This window comes from Ricinus communis, chromosome 10, assembly GCF_019578655.1.
Source record: "Ricinus communis isolate WT05 ecotype wild-type chromosome 10, ASM1957865v1, whole genome shotgun sequence".
Lineage (NCBI taxonomy): Eukaryota > Viridiplantae > Streptophyta > Magnoliopsida > Malpighiales > Euphorbiaceae > Ricinus > Ricinus communis.
In genome coordinates this window covers 8,731,967-8,749,755 of record NC_063265.1, presented here as the reverse complement: position 1 = coordinate 8,749,755, position 17,789 = coordinate 8,731,967, and the positions used below count along the sequence as shown (strand labels likewise).

The 17,789-nt window shown below is 27.2% G+C and overlaps 2 protein-coding genes across 2 annotated transcripts; both read right to left on the bottom strand.

The window, feature by feature from the left end:
- Nucleotides 1–1,884: 1,884 nt before the first annotated feature.
- On the bottom strand, nt 1,885–8,813 carry LOC8284310 (probable tocopherol O-methyltransferase, chloroplastic). The gene is made up of 6 exons (XM_048370241.1): nt 8,257–8,813; nt 3,556–3,725; nt 3,265–3,369; nt 2,952–3,155; nt 2,592–2,694; nt 1,885–2,402 (listed from the first exon to the last, which is right to left on the bottom strand). The coding sequence occupies exons 1-6, from the start codon at nt 8,618–8,620 to the stop codon at nt 2,284–2,286; spliced, it is 1,065 nt and encodes a 354-aa protein (XP_048226198.1). The 5' UTR covers nt 8,621–8,813; the 3' UTR covers nt 1,885–2,283.
- Nucleotides 8,814–13,322: 4,509 nt separating this feature from the next.
- LOC8280523 (protein CDI) lies at nt 13,323–15,321 on the bottom strand. Its single transcript, XM_002520042.4, has 2 exons — nt 15,031–15,321; nt 13,323–14,425 (listed from the first exon to the last, which is right to left on the bottom strand). The coding sequence occupies exon 2, from the start codon at nt 14,375–14,377 to the stop codon at nt 13,604–13,606; it is 774 nt and encodes a 257-aa protein (XP_002520088.1). The 5' UTR covers nt 14,378–14,425; nt 15,031–15,321; the 3' UTR covers nt 13,323–13,603.
- Nucleotides 15,322–17,789: the final 2,468 nt, after the last annotated feature.

Here is a 17,789-nt window from a genome sequence, read left to right as displayed (position 1 = left end):
GTTTTGGATATTTATTGTTGATATTCTTCAAGTTCCAAGCTATTTGTAGAAAAGACAATATGGTGGCACATGCTCTCACTAAAGAGGATAACAATAGCAAAAGCTTTAGTGTTCGGCTTAAGGATGAAGGCTCTTTATAGCCTTGTAACCTTATTTTGGCTGATTACAATGGTCATGAGTAGGAGATAAATTAATAACTAACTTTCATTGTTTTTCCTTGCTAAGGTTCTGTCTGAATGGATTTTTTTAATGAGGTTTTTAAATGGGACAACCATGACTTATATTTCTTCCCTTGATAATGTTATATTATTTTTCTTAAGAAACATATTAATAATAATTCTATTAGCTTTACAAAGTAATTATGTGTTCTTTTGACACCAAGAAAAGGAAGTACTCAAAAGAGTAAACACAAAATTTCACTCGGTCATTATTCTAAAACTCCTTTAGTTTTGAATAAAAAAAATGATTTTAGATCAAATTAACCAAAGAAAGAGAAAAGAATAAGTACTGATTATGTAATGATTAAAGAATGAATTATTTTATTAAACAAATACTTGTCAAGACTTAATATATTTTTATAATTATATATTAAATTAATAGATAATGAATATATATTTTATTAATTTTTAAATAATAAAATATATAACATCAATTATTAAATATTAAAATATAAACTACCGATATATGTATATTAACATTAAATGTAATTAAATTTTTTTTTTATAAATGTGTAAAATAAAAGGTGTCGGCCATGGGAATTATTTATTTATTTATTTTTTAATTTGAACCGAAGAAACATTTCCTTTAGATAATCTGCAGGCCTAGGGAGATGGGGAAGTCGCAGGCAATTTGGAAGTATGTGGCGATCAAAACAAAAATAATTGTCATTATCTCACCACTCACTGTAGATTAGGTTTCCAAGAAACTTGTAACTTTCTAACACTTGTGAACAATTATAACCAATCTTTTAAATTGTTCTTATCCTTAAGTTACCACTACAAATCCTAGAGGAAAAACAGGAACATTTTTGTTTCTTTTTATTGGATTTTCTTTACTTTTTTTTTGCTTGCCAAGCGATTAATAAAATGAAAAGTTTTGAATTGAGTTCTCTTTTTGTCTTTTCCCAATTTTATTTTGCTAATCGAAGAAAAATTAAAGATAAAATTGGTTGCTTTACGACAGAGCATATCGTGAGAGAAATTGGAAAATAATTGGTAATGCTGAGAATATTGAATCTTGAAAACGGAGCCGACATCCTCGCCTACTGTTTACATGAATAGTCTGCTTAATTTGGGTTCCATCACTTCACATTTTCTTTATTAATCCTGTATTTTGCATTATGTTTTTACAGATTTGTAAAATTTAATTCTCTTCTTCTAAAACCCATTCCTTTTATTCTCTGACAACTTTTGTTTCTGCAAGGCAAACACTTCAGAATCCAATTTGTTTTGGAGGAAAAAGCTGAAAATTCTTTTCTTTTTTGTTTTTCAAAAATCAGTTTTCTGAATTGTTGGAGAAGTGGAGAAACAGTACCTCAGGATCTGGAATTTTCTGTTTCTCTGACCTTTTCTTTTTTATCAATTCTTTTTAATTGGCACACAATAATATGAAGAGAATATAACAGCTGGCTAATCTTATTTTGAGAAAAAATTAGCTGGCTGAGCTTGACTCATTCATGTGATGGACGCAGAGCACCACCCTCGCACATGCATTTTTCCTTTTCAGGAGGAGAAGAAAATTCATTACTATTTGCCTTTTAGGAAAACAAAAAGAATTTCTATTAATTATTAGATTCAACATAATTTATATCCAAGAAGTATTACTATTCTAAAAATGTTTTCAATATCAGTATATTAAGCTTTATCTAAATATAATATCTCTTCATAATCAAACATTTTGTTTTTCAACTTAATCATGCAAGTTGAACAGAATTTAATTATGAGAAGAGAAAATTACAAATACAAGCAGCAAGCCATTTGATTACACAGTGTCAAACAGAAATTGAAACATATAGAAGCCTGCATATATAATCTAAGCTTTCCAATAATGATGACGCCCTCTTTTTATAAATATTTTGTTTTTTCAGATTGAATCTTGTGTATGGATTAATTTAAGACACAAGATGTACTGCTATTTTTCTTTTTATCCTAAATCATCAATTTAATGGTATATCACTCATAATGGTAGCAAATTTAGACCTCAAATATAAAAGATGAGTCTAAATCTTATCTTATTTAATTCAAATCCTTTTGGGATCGGTGCCTGTGTGGCTCCGCAACTTTTTCAGGGTGTTTCTTGTTTAAACGGCTTTCGACATGTAATGACAGCAAACTTGATAACACCCTTCTTGTATCCCTGGATCATCAATGGCATAACTAATGCTCCCCTGATTGTTTTTAGACCTGATGATCGACCATGTCACAGATTCGATAAGAAAAACAGACATAATTACAGTACTCAAAAGGAAGATTTTAAGAACATGTAGACAATGAAGCTTTTGCAAGAACTGATTGTAATTTAAAGAAAAGGAACCAATGGGAATGGGATGCAACAGCAATGAAATAAAGTGCCTCTAAGAAAACTAAGCTTACCGCTGCGCAGCAGTGATGTCAGTCCCTTCCATGTCACTGCCGAGCGAATCACTGCTGGCCAAAAAGGAGCAACGTATTGAGACCAATCTGCAGTTTTAATATCCTGCAAAAGCAGATAGAACATTAGTTGTCTTGCAAGCTAATTGATTAAATTGTTTGCCATTGTTACCTCAACTGAAACAATTTATTAATGGGATTCAAAAGCAGAAAAATGAAAATTATTGTCAAGTCAGGGAAGCTCTCGATTGCTCAGGTCATCTACTCAAGATTTTAGCAGTTAAGTCATACAACTCAGGAGAGCAGGTTTTGATCCTGAATTCAATCAAGGTAGGTCTAGACAGTTTTGAAGCTAGTAATTACCTCCAGGGAGAGACCCTCAAGTAATTTGACATAATCAGAAGCAGAACACCATTCTGGGAGATAATAAGCATCACAAATCTTCTTCAGATGCTCTTTCTCCCATGTCTGCAGAGATTCTTCAGAAGGGCTGAGATTCCTGTGGCACCATGTTACTATAATAATTGTGGCCCCTGAGGCTGCAACTCTAGCCAACTCACTTACAAACTGCCAGTTTATAAAAATAAAATAAAGTTTTACGAAGAAAAAAGATTATAAATATTTTGTAATGAGCAATAACTGAAGCCGTGAAATTACTGTGAGATAGAGAAGAAACCTTTTTCTTGTCAGGCATATGTTCTCCACTTTCCATTGACCAGACAAGATCAAATTGCCCATCTGGAAATGGTTGTTCTAAAGCATCTCCAACTTGGAAGGAAACCTGCTAACAGTTTACACTATTATGCCTAAAGTTGCAGTGATATTGATTTAACGAAAAATGGGGTGGAGATGCTTATAAAAAGTAGAACTAATTGAATTAACATATTAAATAAATTAACAGGTTAACCATGTATATCTTTTCTTGAACAGAAAAAATAATTCAAACTCCACATACATATTCACTCACCTTGTCAGCTAGTCCTTCAGCAGCTGCTAGAGCATTGGCCCTCTGAGCTTGGACAGGACTGAGGGTAATGCCCTGGCACTTGGCCCCAAATTTCTTTGCTATGTACCTGGAGCTGCCTCCAATCCCACAGCCAACATCAACCACATTCTTAGGGCATTTGGTAGGATCCTCTGGACCATTTAAGAGGGTAAACACATGAGTTAGAACTTCGAAGCTTGCCTTTAATTTTACATATACTAATGCACAAGCAAAATGAGGAGCCTAGAGATGAGAAAATGGTGATTCAAATATTAAGACCATTACTCTAAAATCTCAAAAATTGGATCCACGGGTTGTTCATTCTGCTTGAAAGGAACAAGACATTCTTGGAAAAGCACAACATAAAACATGGATGGAGAAAGTTTGGCAAGTACTAACAGCAAAGGGCACATTCTAAGTTCCCAAACACCAAAAGGCATCACCGTACTGATTGACTCGTATTTTTTAAACAAAATCAAGTGAATAGCCATAGCTTTTTGACTATGACAGGTAATGTCAACCATTCAATGGGGCAACTATTATGGTTAGTGCAAGTAATAGGTGGCAGGGTTCAGTTCTTGTGGCTATAATTTGCGATTCAAAGATGAGAATTTAAAAAAAAAAAAATGCCAAATCGGTCAAGCTACATCTCAAAATTGATCCAGACACATTCCTTTGGTTTAAGAAAGAAAAGAAAAAAAACAAAAGTTACTGAGTAAGGGTAAACCTAAATCTGTCAAAAGGGGATTGGACTGCGTTTAGGGATTGCATTTCCCCAGCCAGAGGTTTCAGTTGTTTATTTTGATATTCTTATAAGCATAAATTAATAATTTTAAAACAGATACGATAAAAAAATAATTTAAAAAAATTAATGAAATAAATGAATAATTTAAATTTATTTTTTTAATATCCAGTAATAATTCTAATCAGACCCGAGATTTCACTTGCCAAATTTGGTTTGTGCCAAATTCTTATCCAGTAAATGTACTTCTAACGTATTGTATAAACATTATCGTACGGTGTAAATGTCATCATGAAAGATTAGATTAATACATTTGCCGATCTTGCATATTATTACATAAATTTCCTTTCCTGGTTTTTCCTTTAATTCTCTCTCGTATACATAGTTTCTTACACAAATACACATGAATCCGTTGCTATGGTAATTTTAGTTTCAAAGTTTTTTATGAAAAGATTTTTTAGATAGAGTTCATCATCTGAGTTATAAGAAAGGGACAAATTTATGGATTATTTAGAATTCATTATTTACCAAGATCATCAAATTGATGATTTCATAGATGAAATTTTGTCAAATCCCTCATTTTAATAAATGAGAGTTTCTCTTCAATTCTTTTTTTCGAAATTACAATGACATTTCGTGGATTTTATACATATAGCAAACAAATTGCTATTTTAAAATTTCATACGTTTTTTACAAATCCATAAATTTTATTAATTTTTTTAAATTTTGTTGAATAAACAACTTAGTCTAAACAAAGTCTATAAGTTGGTAAGAGTCGGACAATAAAAACCTGTTCCGTAAAATTTGAGGATCAGTGGCTTGGAATTAATTTAATCCTAGTCAACTGTTAATTTTATCAGCTATATTTTAAATTTTTTATTTATTATATAATTTTTTATTTAATTTTTTAATTTTTTAAAATTTTATTTTTATTAAAAATTATAATAATAATTTATTATAAATTAATTTTATACAATTAAATTTTATAATTATAATAAATAATTTATCATATATTAATAATTATATTTATTAGTTAAATAATTATAATATTTTTACCTTTATAATTAATATTTAACTAGTCGTTTACCCATGCGTTACGCTCTTATTATTTATTTTTAAAATTATTTATTAATTAATTTTAATATTATATAAATTAATATATCAATATAATTGATATTAATATTTTTAAGAATTAATTATATAATTAAAAATTAATTTATTAATCAATATAATATTAACATATAATTGATATGTATTTCTTAAAATAGAATTGATATTCAAAAACTATTCATTAATTAAAATATAGAATTAAAATATAATTAACATGTTATCTTTTAGAATTATAGTCACTGTTCAATTATAAATGTACTTATGAATTAATAAATTAATATAAAAAATTATAAAATTAAACTTAAGTTTAAATCCTACGTGTCAAAAGTAAAAACACATGTCAAAATAAAAATCTTATACGTCAAAAATTAAGCATATATATAAAAAAAATAGGTCTCATAAATTAATATTATATATAAGTGAAATTTAAATTCTAATATCTAATTTCAAAATAATTCTTATAAATATTTTAATAATATATACAACTGAGTATACTAAAGTTAATTATACCATTTTTAATTATTATAAATTACTTCTATTAATTTCTATCATTAAAAATAATTTTATAAAATAAAATATATTCAAAAATAAATTATATCGTCTATAGTCATTTAATATATACAATAACTATTTATAAAATATCAAATATCAAACAATTTAAATTATTACTATTTGTTACAAACTATTTGCTATTAATCATGATCTATCAGTTCTATTCGTCAACTATCAGTAAATTTTGGACACAAATTAAATTTACAATCTACATGAGACTTACAAATTAAAAAATGATTAATGAATTCCAAATACATTTAAAACTGAGATATATTATAATATATTTTTCTCAATTATTAATTAATAACTAGTAATTTATCCATATATTTAATGACTATTACTATTATTTTAATTATAAAATTAAATTTATTAAAATTTAATAAAATTTTAATTTTTAATATAATTTATAATATCTTTAAAAATAAAAATAAATTAAATATTTTTTATTTTTTAGATATCTATTAATATAATAATATAAAAATATTTGCTAATCGATTTTAATATTAGATGAATTAATGCTATTAATACAATTGATATTATTTATAATTAAAAATTATTATATAATTAAATTTATTAATTAAATATAATATTAAAATATTATTTAATATTATTTTAAAATTAAAATTATTATTTAATTAATAAATTAATTTATTAGTTAATAAAATATTAAAATATAATTAATTACTATTTTAATGATAAAATTAAAATTATTATCTAATTAAGAAATTAACTAATTAATATATATTATTAAAATATAAGTAATATATTATTTTTATAATTAAAATTAATATTTAATTAAAAATATAATATATTTATAAAAGTTATAAAATTACACATAAAATTTAAATGTTATATATTAAAAATAAATATAATATTACAATAAAAATATTTTATATATTAAGATATAGAAACATATTAAAAAAATTTAAAATCTTAAAAATTTATGTTTGTATACACACAAATACTTTTCTTCCTTATTTCAACAAAAATGCTAGTCAAATTAATATTTGTCTTCTTTCATATTTTAAAAGATAAATAATTAACTATAATTATCAGTCATGTCAATACCTTTGACTAATTTATTATATATATATATATATATAGCTAAGTACCTATACGCATACATATAAACTAAGAATTAATTAAAATTTCCTAAGCGCTAATTTTTTTCCCACTATAGCTCTCCCTCTGTTTACAACTGAAGTGTAAAGAAGGAAGACGAGTCCATGCTATCAAATATTAGTAATTAGTAAAGAATAAATTACCCAGTTGGTACCAAATCTTAGAACTGTATAATAATTTGATATCAAAATTTTAATTTAAATTAAAATGATACTAAAAATACAAAAAAGTGTATCAATTTAGTCTAAATATCCAATTTATGACAACGGATGATGACGTGGCAAGCTGATGAGGTATATTTCAGTTGTTTCCCCCTCAGCGTGTGCCACGTTAATTAACTTTGTCTCATCAGCTTGCCATGTCACTATATGTTGTCGGAAATTGGACATTTGAACTAAATTGATATAATTTTCTGTACTTTTAATACCATTTTGATTCAAATTAAAGTCTTAGTATTAAATTGATATACAGTATCAAAGTTTAGTACCACCTGAACAATTTACCCAATTAGTAAACTCCTACATCCAATGTCTTTAATTTTATTCCTAAATTTACTCTGGCTAAGATTTCGTTTCTTTTAAAGAAAATATCTAATTACTAATTAAATTTTAAATTTTATACTTTTAACAATTTTATCTAGTTATTTAAAATTTTAAAATAAATACTTATAATTTTTAATTTATTTTAAAAAATAATTTTTGATAATAATTCTTAATATATCACATCAAGAAAAATGACAAAGCAAGTTAATTTTGTCTATTAACATAAAAGTTAGTGAGTTAATAAAAATTTATTATATTTAGACATAAAATATATAAAAAATACATATATATAAAAATTTTAATGGTTATATCGTTAAGTTTATGATAAATAATTTTTACTAATCTATAATTATTATTTTAATTAGTATAATTAATTTTATATTTTTTTATTATGAAATTTAAAGAATTGTCATTGAAAAATATTTTAAAATTTTAAAATGATTAAATAAAAATTATTAAAAATCATAAAATTTAAAATTTAATTTATAATTAGACGTAAAAACTTCACAATTCTGTGACTTCTGAAAATGACATGACGGTACAGTAACAGAAAGTTAACTCTGAAAATACAAAGGAAAAAGGAACAAATAGGATAATATAAAATAACAAATGAACCTGAAACGCCGGCGAAACGGAGAGCCTCCTCGATCATACGGATCTGGGCAGCTCTATGATTAGAAAGAGAAGCAGAAACTTGAACATCAGGATCATAAAAACCATGGTGCATGTGGTCACCCCATATATCTTCCCACACACCAGACGACTCGTCATACAGTTCAGCTATTCCTTGCTTGAGCACTTTAGCGTCTAACGCCTCCATCTCAGGGCTAGTAACTGCGGCGGTCACAACACGTGTGAACCGAGCACGAGAAGGAAAAGAGAAAGAAGAAGTGGGAAGCGAAAAGCGGAGAGAAGAAAAGGACGAGGAAGGAAAGTGGCATGTGCGGAGATTGGGGATTGGAGGTTGGATATGCAGCATTATTATTAATATTATTATAGAAAAATAATTTTATTTTCCCGATTTGGTGATTGGTTAGAGATTCTCCATCAGTAAAGAATGGCACAAGTCTGAGACACTTTTGGTTGCCCAGTACAGTTCATGCTATAAAAATATAATAATTTTTATACAAAATTATGGGAGAAAAGAAGAGGATTAAAATAATATTAAAGAAAATGACAAGAGAATTTTATGGGTTACTGAAAGGAAATGAGTTACCAGTGTTGCGAGCATCCTATCAATGTCGCTATCGCTCTCGGATTTCTTACCCCACGCAGTCGCACACATTTTTGGCTTTACTGTTGGTTGGAGTGTATTCGTTTATTTTTAGTTAATCAATTGAAAGCTTAGAAGTTCATTTTCATTTGCCTTCGTGTTCACATCTTCATAATTTGATTAGTAGCTTTCAGTTAACATTTGTATGTAGACGAAATTTCAGTTACATGTTCATTATTCTATTTAATGTAAAATCCTGTCTGAGTCTTGAGATTTTTTTGAGTTTTTAACGCTAAATCTTCTACATTTGCTGTCTAAATACTAAAATATAGAATCATAAAGAAATCATAGTACGATGTAATGGATTTGAGGTACCATTCACTAAGTTTAAGCTGGAATATAAAAATAATGGACCTTCCAAAAATAAAATAAAAATCTCAACCCAATGTCAAAATAAATAAATGAAAAATTACAGTGACAGTGGGTCGAGATTTTTCCTTCATTTAACACAGGAGTGACCACAGCATGAAATGAACTGCCACCAACGCCGAATTGTTGGATCCCTTCTTTTACTGTTTTATTAATGATAATGGTTGGTTGCTATTTAGTTACGTTGCAAACAGTATCCCATAGCAACCAAAGGACAATCGTTTTCTGTAACTTTTCCCGCCAACAAAGCAACTAAATGATTGCCTCCACATATTATTATTATTATTATTTATTAATTGATGAAGAGTCTTGGGGCCAATATTAGATGGCATCACTTATCATCCGCCATCTCCTAACCTACTCTCCAATTTTTAAGTCCTCTCTTCAAGGGTGTCAGTACTTTTAAAGTATTTTTATGAGTGGTTTTTTATTTTAAAAGTATAAATTTTATGATAAAAATATTTAAATATAAAGGGTAAATATTTTTATTTAAATTCAATAAACTCTTTATATTCTATTCTCTATTTAATTTTTATTTTCATAAATATTAATAGTTTTAAACTTTTTTTAATTTTTATCAATAGAAAAATAAGAGTAATAAATATCAATTAAATTAAATGTATAAAGATTTTAGTGTATTTATTAAATATAAAATAGAGAGTGAAATTTAACTCTCTATATATTTGGAGTGTAATTTTATATTATAACTCTTTAAAATAAAGAATTTGACATATATGAAAAGTGCATTAGAAATATTCTCTTTTACAACAGCTAAAGAAAAAAAAAATTCAAACAAGCACACTATAAAAGAATTATATCTTTTAAAATATATAATTTTGATATTTTAATTTAAAACAAATTAAATAAGACAAAAAACGATCGAAATAAGATTTTATATCAATTAAATTAAAATTAAATTTTAGAAGAATTTAATAATTAAAAAATAAATTTAAAAATTAAATAATATCTTAAAAATTATTAAAAATATTCGTTTAACTAAAATAACTTTATATGAAGTAATATAATAGTTAATTTCATAAAAAATTTAAAAGAATTTTGATATAATAAAAACAAAATATGGACGAATACATGTATTACATCAGATATTTAACTCAAAAAGAAAAAGGTAATACGCGTGTGTATAATAAAGGGGAGTAGACTTGTTCATGGGCCGGGCCTGGGCGGGCTCGGGCCGGGTCTAACCGGGTTTGATTTTATTTTGAACAAGCCCGAGTCCGCCCAAGTCCGAGAATTTTTTTAATATTTCTCAGCCTAAGCCCGAGCCCGAATTTTTTTAAAAAAGTCCGGTCCGGCCCGGCCCACCAATTGTTAAACTTGTAAATACGGATCGGGTCTGGGCAGGTTCGGGTCGGGCTTGAGTTTAGTTGTATTTAAATATATTATTAATAACAATAAAATTATAAACAAAAATAATAGGTAGCTAAATGGTGAGTAGCACTAAATTATAAATTAAAGGTAACAAGCTCAAATGCTAGGTATGATATTTTTTTTCCCTAATTAAACTAAACATCGGGCCGGGCCAGGCTTGGATTTTTATGGAAATTCCAAACTCGGTCCGAAGAGTGCGGGCCTAGGCGGGCCGGGTGGGTACCTAGGCCCATGAACAGGTCTAAAGGTGAGCAATGTTTGTTGCCTGTGAGGTTGGATTGGAAGAAGTTCGACAGTTCTTTCTTTCTCCACGTGTCTCAGATAAAAAAAAAAAAAACGTAAGATGTATTGTGACTTCAACGCTGATTAATTTTTTCAGGGATTTTTTTCCTTTTCTCTATTATGCTTTAGGGCTTCAAAAGCCAGTGGTTGTTGGTAGCAGATTATTCATAGTTAGTAATTACAGGTGAATAATCGGTTGATTCGATTTAAAATCAAATAGAAATAATTGTATCAAATAAATTAAACTAGTTTTAAAAAGAAATCAAATTGAATCGAATTATTAAATAAATTAAAAATAACCGAATCAAATTGTATAAAAATAGAAATCGAATACAACAAAATAAGAAGATAAATCACAACAATCAAATTAAATATAAAATTATTTTAGAAATTAAATTTCATATGAAAAATAAAAATATATTTTAATAGTACTTAACAAATCGATTTTTCAGTTATATCAAATTTTTAATGTAAACCAAACCGAACAGTATAATTTCATTTAAAAAAAATTGAAATCAAAAAATGAATTTACAAAAAAATAACCGAATAGAACAAAAAAAGAATGGGTTCACCCCTGCTGAAAACTAATAGCTATCAATTGATAAAGAAAATTTAAAATATTCAGTGGTGACTAATTCTTAAATTTTAGCAAACATGCTTAATATATATGCTGAGCCAGAAATAGCCACTTACTGCACAAAACTACTAAACACCCACTGACTAATCGCTTTCAATTTTACTTTTGAAGGGAAAGATGCTATATCTCATGTTAATTGGGTTTCGACTAGGTTTAGTCTGGCCAAAGTTTACCGGTGAAGATGGAATCTTTTGGCTGACAAATGCTGCCAAATCTCACCCTTAGATATGTTCTTTATAATTCATACACGTTTTTGTTACTTTGAGTAAATGATATAATATAATATGTTCTAAGAGGTACAAAATTATGGAATATGTATATTAAAATATCATATAGTTTTATTATTTGATAAATTTAAATATGTAGTATTATTTTTTTATATAAAATAAAGTATTTAGTTATAAATTGTGTTAGAAAAAAAATATTTTACTATTAAAAAAATTCAATTAGTAAGGACTTAGTCATCTTTATTTTCGTTAACTATTATTATCATATTTCTCGTATTTGATAATATGTCTTTAGAGACCATTAAATCGATATTATTAACTAAATGACTTTGTAAATTGTAATTTAATGGTTAAATATTGAAATTATGTATTATTAAATTTTAAATTCACATTATCAAATACAAATACTATGATAACAATGACCGATCAACGTAAAGGTGGTTGGATCCTTGTAAATCGAAACTTTTAATAATGAGATTTTTGTTTTTGTCACGATTTGTAACTATATGCTTTTTTTTTTATTAAAAAAATCATATTGAAAGTAATCAAATGATGAAACCACATTAGACTTTTATGTATTTATCCCAAAAATAATTATTGTATAATTTAATGTTCCTCACTTTTTTAATAATTTTATTATATACAACATACTTTTAATAAAAATAATAAATACAATGAACTAATCAATTAAAAGAAATGTTTAAAAAAGTCTCTTGTTTTATTATGATGGTTGAGTTTTGGTTGTAGATACTGCTAACCAAGACAACTTGTTACTTCCTAAAAAAAAGGAGACTTCCTGGGTGCATTTATCCCCTGCCAAATAATACTTGGGACTCCAAAAGCAAGAAAAAGAAAAATAAACACTAAACTGAAAAGTAATTATTATTATACATTTAATAATTATTAAAATAAAACCATATTCGAACCTTGACCTCATGAAATTATCAATTAAACACTAAACTCAGACTTGGTTCAATTGGACTTCTAATCTTTGTGTTTGTTTTGTTATTTTTAAGGCTTTCATTAACACTTACAAAAAAATAATAATTTTTTTATATGAGTTCAAGGGGACCACTTATATATTTAGCCTTGAGCTTTTAATAAAATTTCAATGTTACAATTTTTCTTTTCTTTTCCTTTCAAAACTAAGGGCTTTAGAGAGTGTTCTGTCCTGGAAGTCTAAGCACAGCAGTATAAAGAGATCTATATTGGCTGTCAATTATAAACTTCAAAGCTGGCATCACATCAATTCACATGTGAAGCAATTCAGTGATGATTTCCGTGTTCCACCCTGTCAAACCACCCACTTACAGAACGTGTGCACACATATACAGTAGGCCAATCCCAGCAAACCAATGGCTTCAACTCAACTACAGCACCAAACATTCAACACAAAACCCTGATAATAGCCCTTTTCATCAATCATCCAAAATCTATCTTACATTCAATGTTACACAGAAATCATAACTATAACAAAGGGATAGAAGAAGGCACATAGCTCTCATGCACAATAAATACTAACATAATATTCCAGTGGTTGCACCTCTAATGAGGTGATGAACAAATAAACAATGAGATATGATATTCTCTGAGGCATTTATATGCCAGACATGCTGCCTATGTGGTGACTTTTGAAAGGAAATACATAGCTTTGTAGTGAGGCATCAGTATTCTAGGATACACAACGAATTCAGGCTTAAAGAATAGATGAACCGGACGTAAGAAAATAAGCTTTGCTAATTCAACTATGATTATAATACTCTACCAGTTGAAGCTTGATTCCGTCTAATTTTCAGCAACTTTGTTTTCCTCATTCATGTACTCCTCCATCTCCTTCAGCCACAAGTCTGCAAACTCACAGTTCTTCCATGCTTCAAACCATGGGCCTCCGCGAGTATAATGTATGGCTTTAGGAAATGTTGTGGCGTCCCCTTCCACAACCTTGTTATGGCCCTCAAGAAAATTCCAAACAAATGGGATTGAGCCAATGTCTTCATCCTCAAGCCACTGAAACCGATGGAGAAAAGCTCCGGTTTGTGCGTTCACAACCTCAGGTGTCAAGACCTTGTTCTTGGGATGGCCGCAATTGTACAACACCATTGAAGACCAATTCTTCCTTGGATACACAGTTTGTACTGCTCCATCCATTTTCGTGGTCTCTTTTGGTGTATAGTCATGTTGCACACACATAATAGCATATTTATCATCAATCAAATCCCTCAATTCCTTAACGTCAGCCAAGTAGAGGAAATCACAATCAACAAACACTGCCCAACCCTCATAGTTGGCCAAGTATGGGGTCAAGAAACGGGAGAAGGAGAACTCGGTGCTCTCCAATTGGCCTCTTTCGCGCCAATAAAGGTTTTTCTTTCTAAGTTCTGACTGAATAATGGGGATGATCTCAACAGGGATTGAAGATCGCTTCAAAATGGAATGGCGACAGACCTGATATGCAATATCTTCGCGTGGATCATAACCCACAAAGAATTTGAAAGATTTGTTACTTGTCAAGCCTCCATTTGCACTCACTGTGTGAACCTCACCATTGGTCATGGTCATTGCAGCAGTCGGTAATTACAAATCCAGATAACAGATTTATTGCTTTAACTGTTCATTTAACAAAAGAAAAAGAACAAAAATTCATGTGATCAGCAACACAAGTATACGTTAAAAAGGTACATTCTTGCCATTGATATTATACCCATATCAGTATCTTAGATTTGATGTTTTAACTACTTAGATTTAAAAATTCAAGGGATCTATATTACAGTTAACTGAAAAGATATATAAGAAAACATAAAAAGATGCACATCTTCCAAGAAAAGATTAAGCTCAAAATAACAGAAAAACAAATGAATTCAAGAAGACCCAGTTGCGGAAATGAAAATTTCCAAGACAACTTCATTTCATTTAAGGCTTGCTTTGGTCAATTATACATGTTATTATTAACAACCAAAGTATAACAATCAAAATGTAACATGAACAAGCAATGGACTTAACCAAATCTGCTCATCAAAGAATTAAAGAATTAAAACCCATAATAATTCCAATGGAAACAAAAGAAAAATAAAAACCCAAGAAAAGTTAATATACATTGCATGGGATCAGATGACAGGATTTAATAAACAGATCAAACAGAGTGATAGAGTTTCAAAAGAAAGATACAAAAGAAGAAAATACTTTAGAGAGAGAGAGAGAGAGAGAGAGGGTACCTGAAGAGTGGGAATGCAGATCTTGAAGAAGAGGAGATTTATGAAATGCAAATTAAGGGCAATGAAGCATATGCCTTTAGTTCTTTAGATATTTGATTTTGCTTCTAGTAATAGTATTATGGGATTCAATTCTGTTTCAATGATTACTAAAAAGAGGAGAGACAGAAAGAGAGATTACAGATGAGCGGTGAGAGATTTGTGGTGGATTTTATTGTTTATATACACAGAGAATTAGAGAGAGAATCGAAAGAAAGTCTGTGTTTTGGATTTGGACTAAAAAGTCAAAAAAATAATTTACCAATTCTTTTTAATTAGTGGAAAGTCTTAAGACTATGGGCTATACATATACAATATATAGCTATTAAGCTTATTCAGAGGAGAGGAGTTTTTCTTTTTTGCCGAAAAGAGCAGAGGATCTGATATTCTTTTAATAAATAAATACAAATATTTTATTAATAAAAATTATTTTGATATAAAAAAAATGTTAAATACATGTAAAAAGTTTATCATTACAATTATTAATCTTATTTATTGAACTGGATATTGTAATTCTGCCAAACAAATGTTTCATTTAGTCGTATAAAGCTACATATTGATTTTATAATTACTTTTTGATAAACTTAATTATTTAAATATTAAATTAAATCTCTTTTTCTCTTTCTATTTTTATAAAAGAAAAACTCAATACCTCCATAATTGAAGACTATGAAACTCCTATAAAATAAAATTTTAACATTATCATAATAAAAAATATAAAACTTCTAAAAAATATTAATATTTACTTATTATAATTAATTAATAATAATAATAAAGAGTTACTGTTAATCTAAAAGTGATTCGGCGGAGGTCTAGAAAATATTCAGAAAAAAAAAGAGAAGGCAGTCTAAGAAATAAAATTTTAATAAAGTAAAAACATAAAAATAAAAACTAGGAGAAAAGATTAGAGATTTTTTAGAAAAGCATCATTATCATTTTAGGACACAGAAGATTTGATCCTTATGAGTTTCAATTATAATTCGTCGATACTCTTGATATTTTATAATTTTTTATTAAATAAAATTGTTAAGTGGTAATGATATCACGAATATTATTTCTTAACAATTTTATCAGAAAAGTTGCAAAACTAAAAAGTTATAAATTATTTATATAAATTTCAACGAATAATGTAAAATCAAGTAAAGTACTATAAAATTATAAAAAAAATTACTATAGACAATATATTATTAATTAAATTTTATATTTTTATATTTTTTAATAATTTTATTCAATTATCTATGATTTAAAAAATAAATATTTATGTTTTTATGTTTAACTTTAAAAATATTTTTTAATGATAATTCTTGTGATTTTATAATGAAGAAGATGACATAAATTAACTTCGCTTTAGAAAAATAAAAAATTAGCAAAAATTTCATATAATTAGATATAGAAAGCGTGTGATAGAATGTATGTATTACATTGTAAGTTTAGAAATATATTTTTGGTAAATTTAGTTTCTAAAATTATTTTATTTAGTAAGTATATTTGATGTGCTATATTAATTTTTTATTATAAATTTAAAAAGTTATTTCTTGAAATTATTTTAAAAATAAATTAAAAATATGAATATTTATTTCTAAAATCTAAAAATAATTAAATAAAAATATTAAAATTATAAAATTTAAAATTTAATTAATAATTAGATCTAAAATTTATTGTCCAATATAGAATAATACTATGAATAATAAAATTTAGAATACTGAAATATAAAAGGTTTAAATATTCAACATTTATTTGACGTTGGAAAATGCAACCGTGATCGGCGTATATAACAAAAAAGAAAATTATGGTAAATCTGTGGATGACAATTCCGTGGCTGATTCTGTAGTTTTGGACCTTTTGGATAATTATTTTTTTTCCTTTTCTTTTCTAATTTTTATTTCACAATTTTGATTTCAATAATCAAACTGAAGTTGGGTCGGGCAGAGTCCAATGGGCACCCACACTACACCCACTATCCATGAGAACGGAATGTGGTACCCTGTGAGCTGGTGGCCAACTGAATGAGGGAAACCTTCTATTTGGGTTTCTTTTATGATTCATGATATTTAAATAATGACTCCTCTGCTTTAGCTAAGTTCTACAAACATAGAATTAAATGCTTCTAATGGTGTTGACGTTGTCGGTACACTTAATAATCATATCTTAAATTGAATGAGAAATGATTCTCATCTTAATTCTTTATACAAATAATATGTGTTGATAAAATGGGGAGCAACCCATTCTAGTTTGTTTAACAAAATGATACATCTTTTTCTTATTATAATATATAAAACTAATACAGTTTAAATTAAACACATAACATATTACTTTACTTGATAATATATAATATCTTAATGTGTTATCAAGTACATAAGCTAATTTTTTATAATTAGCAGTTTATAAAACAATAGTATATTTTACTAAAGATAAATAGAAATATATAAGAATGTGCCAATTAATATAATGTATTAATCTCAATATGAATATAAAATAATTAGGCATTGTTTGGATTGATGAATTTTAAAATTTATATATTTAACTAATATTCATAAATTTAAAATCTATAGATTTAAAATTTTTATAATTTGGATTAAATGTAAAACAATGAATTTTTGTTTAAAGTTAAAGATAGTTTTTAGGATATTATAAATTTATTTGAGACAATATCAGAACAAAAATAGTATACAATTCATCAATGTTTTAAAATGGTATTTGAAATTTCTCAATTCTTAGGTGAA

What these genes read in the sequence shown, in the direction of transcription:
- LOC8284310 (XM_048370241.1), bottom strand. Translation starts at nt 8,620, where the DNA reads ATGCTGCATATCCAACCTCCAATCCCCAATCTCCGCACATGCCACTTT. An exon ending in CTGAAGGACTAGCTGACAAG is followed by an intron (nt 3,370 to 3,555) that starts GTGAGTGAATAT and finishes AACTGTTAGCAG; the next exon opens with GTTTCCTTCCAAGTTGGAGA. An exon ending in ATATGCCTGACAAGAAAAAG is followed by an intron (nt 3,156 to 3,264) that starts GTTTCTTCTCTA and finishes ATAAACTGGCAG; the next exon opens with TTTGTAAGTGAGTTGGCTAG.
- LOC8280523 (XM_002520042.4), bottom strand. Translation starts at nt 14,377, where the DNA reads ATGACCATGACCAATGGTGAGGTTCACACAGTGAGTGCAAATGGAGGC.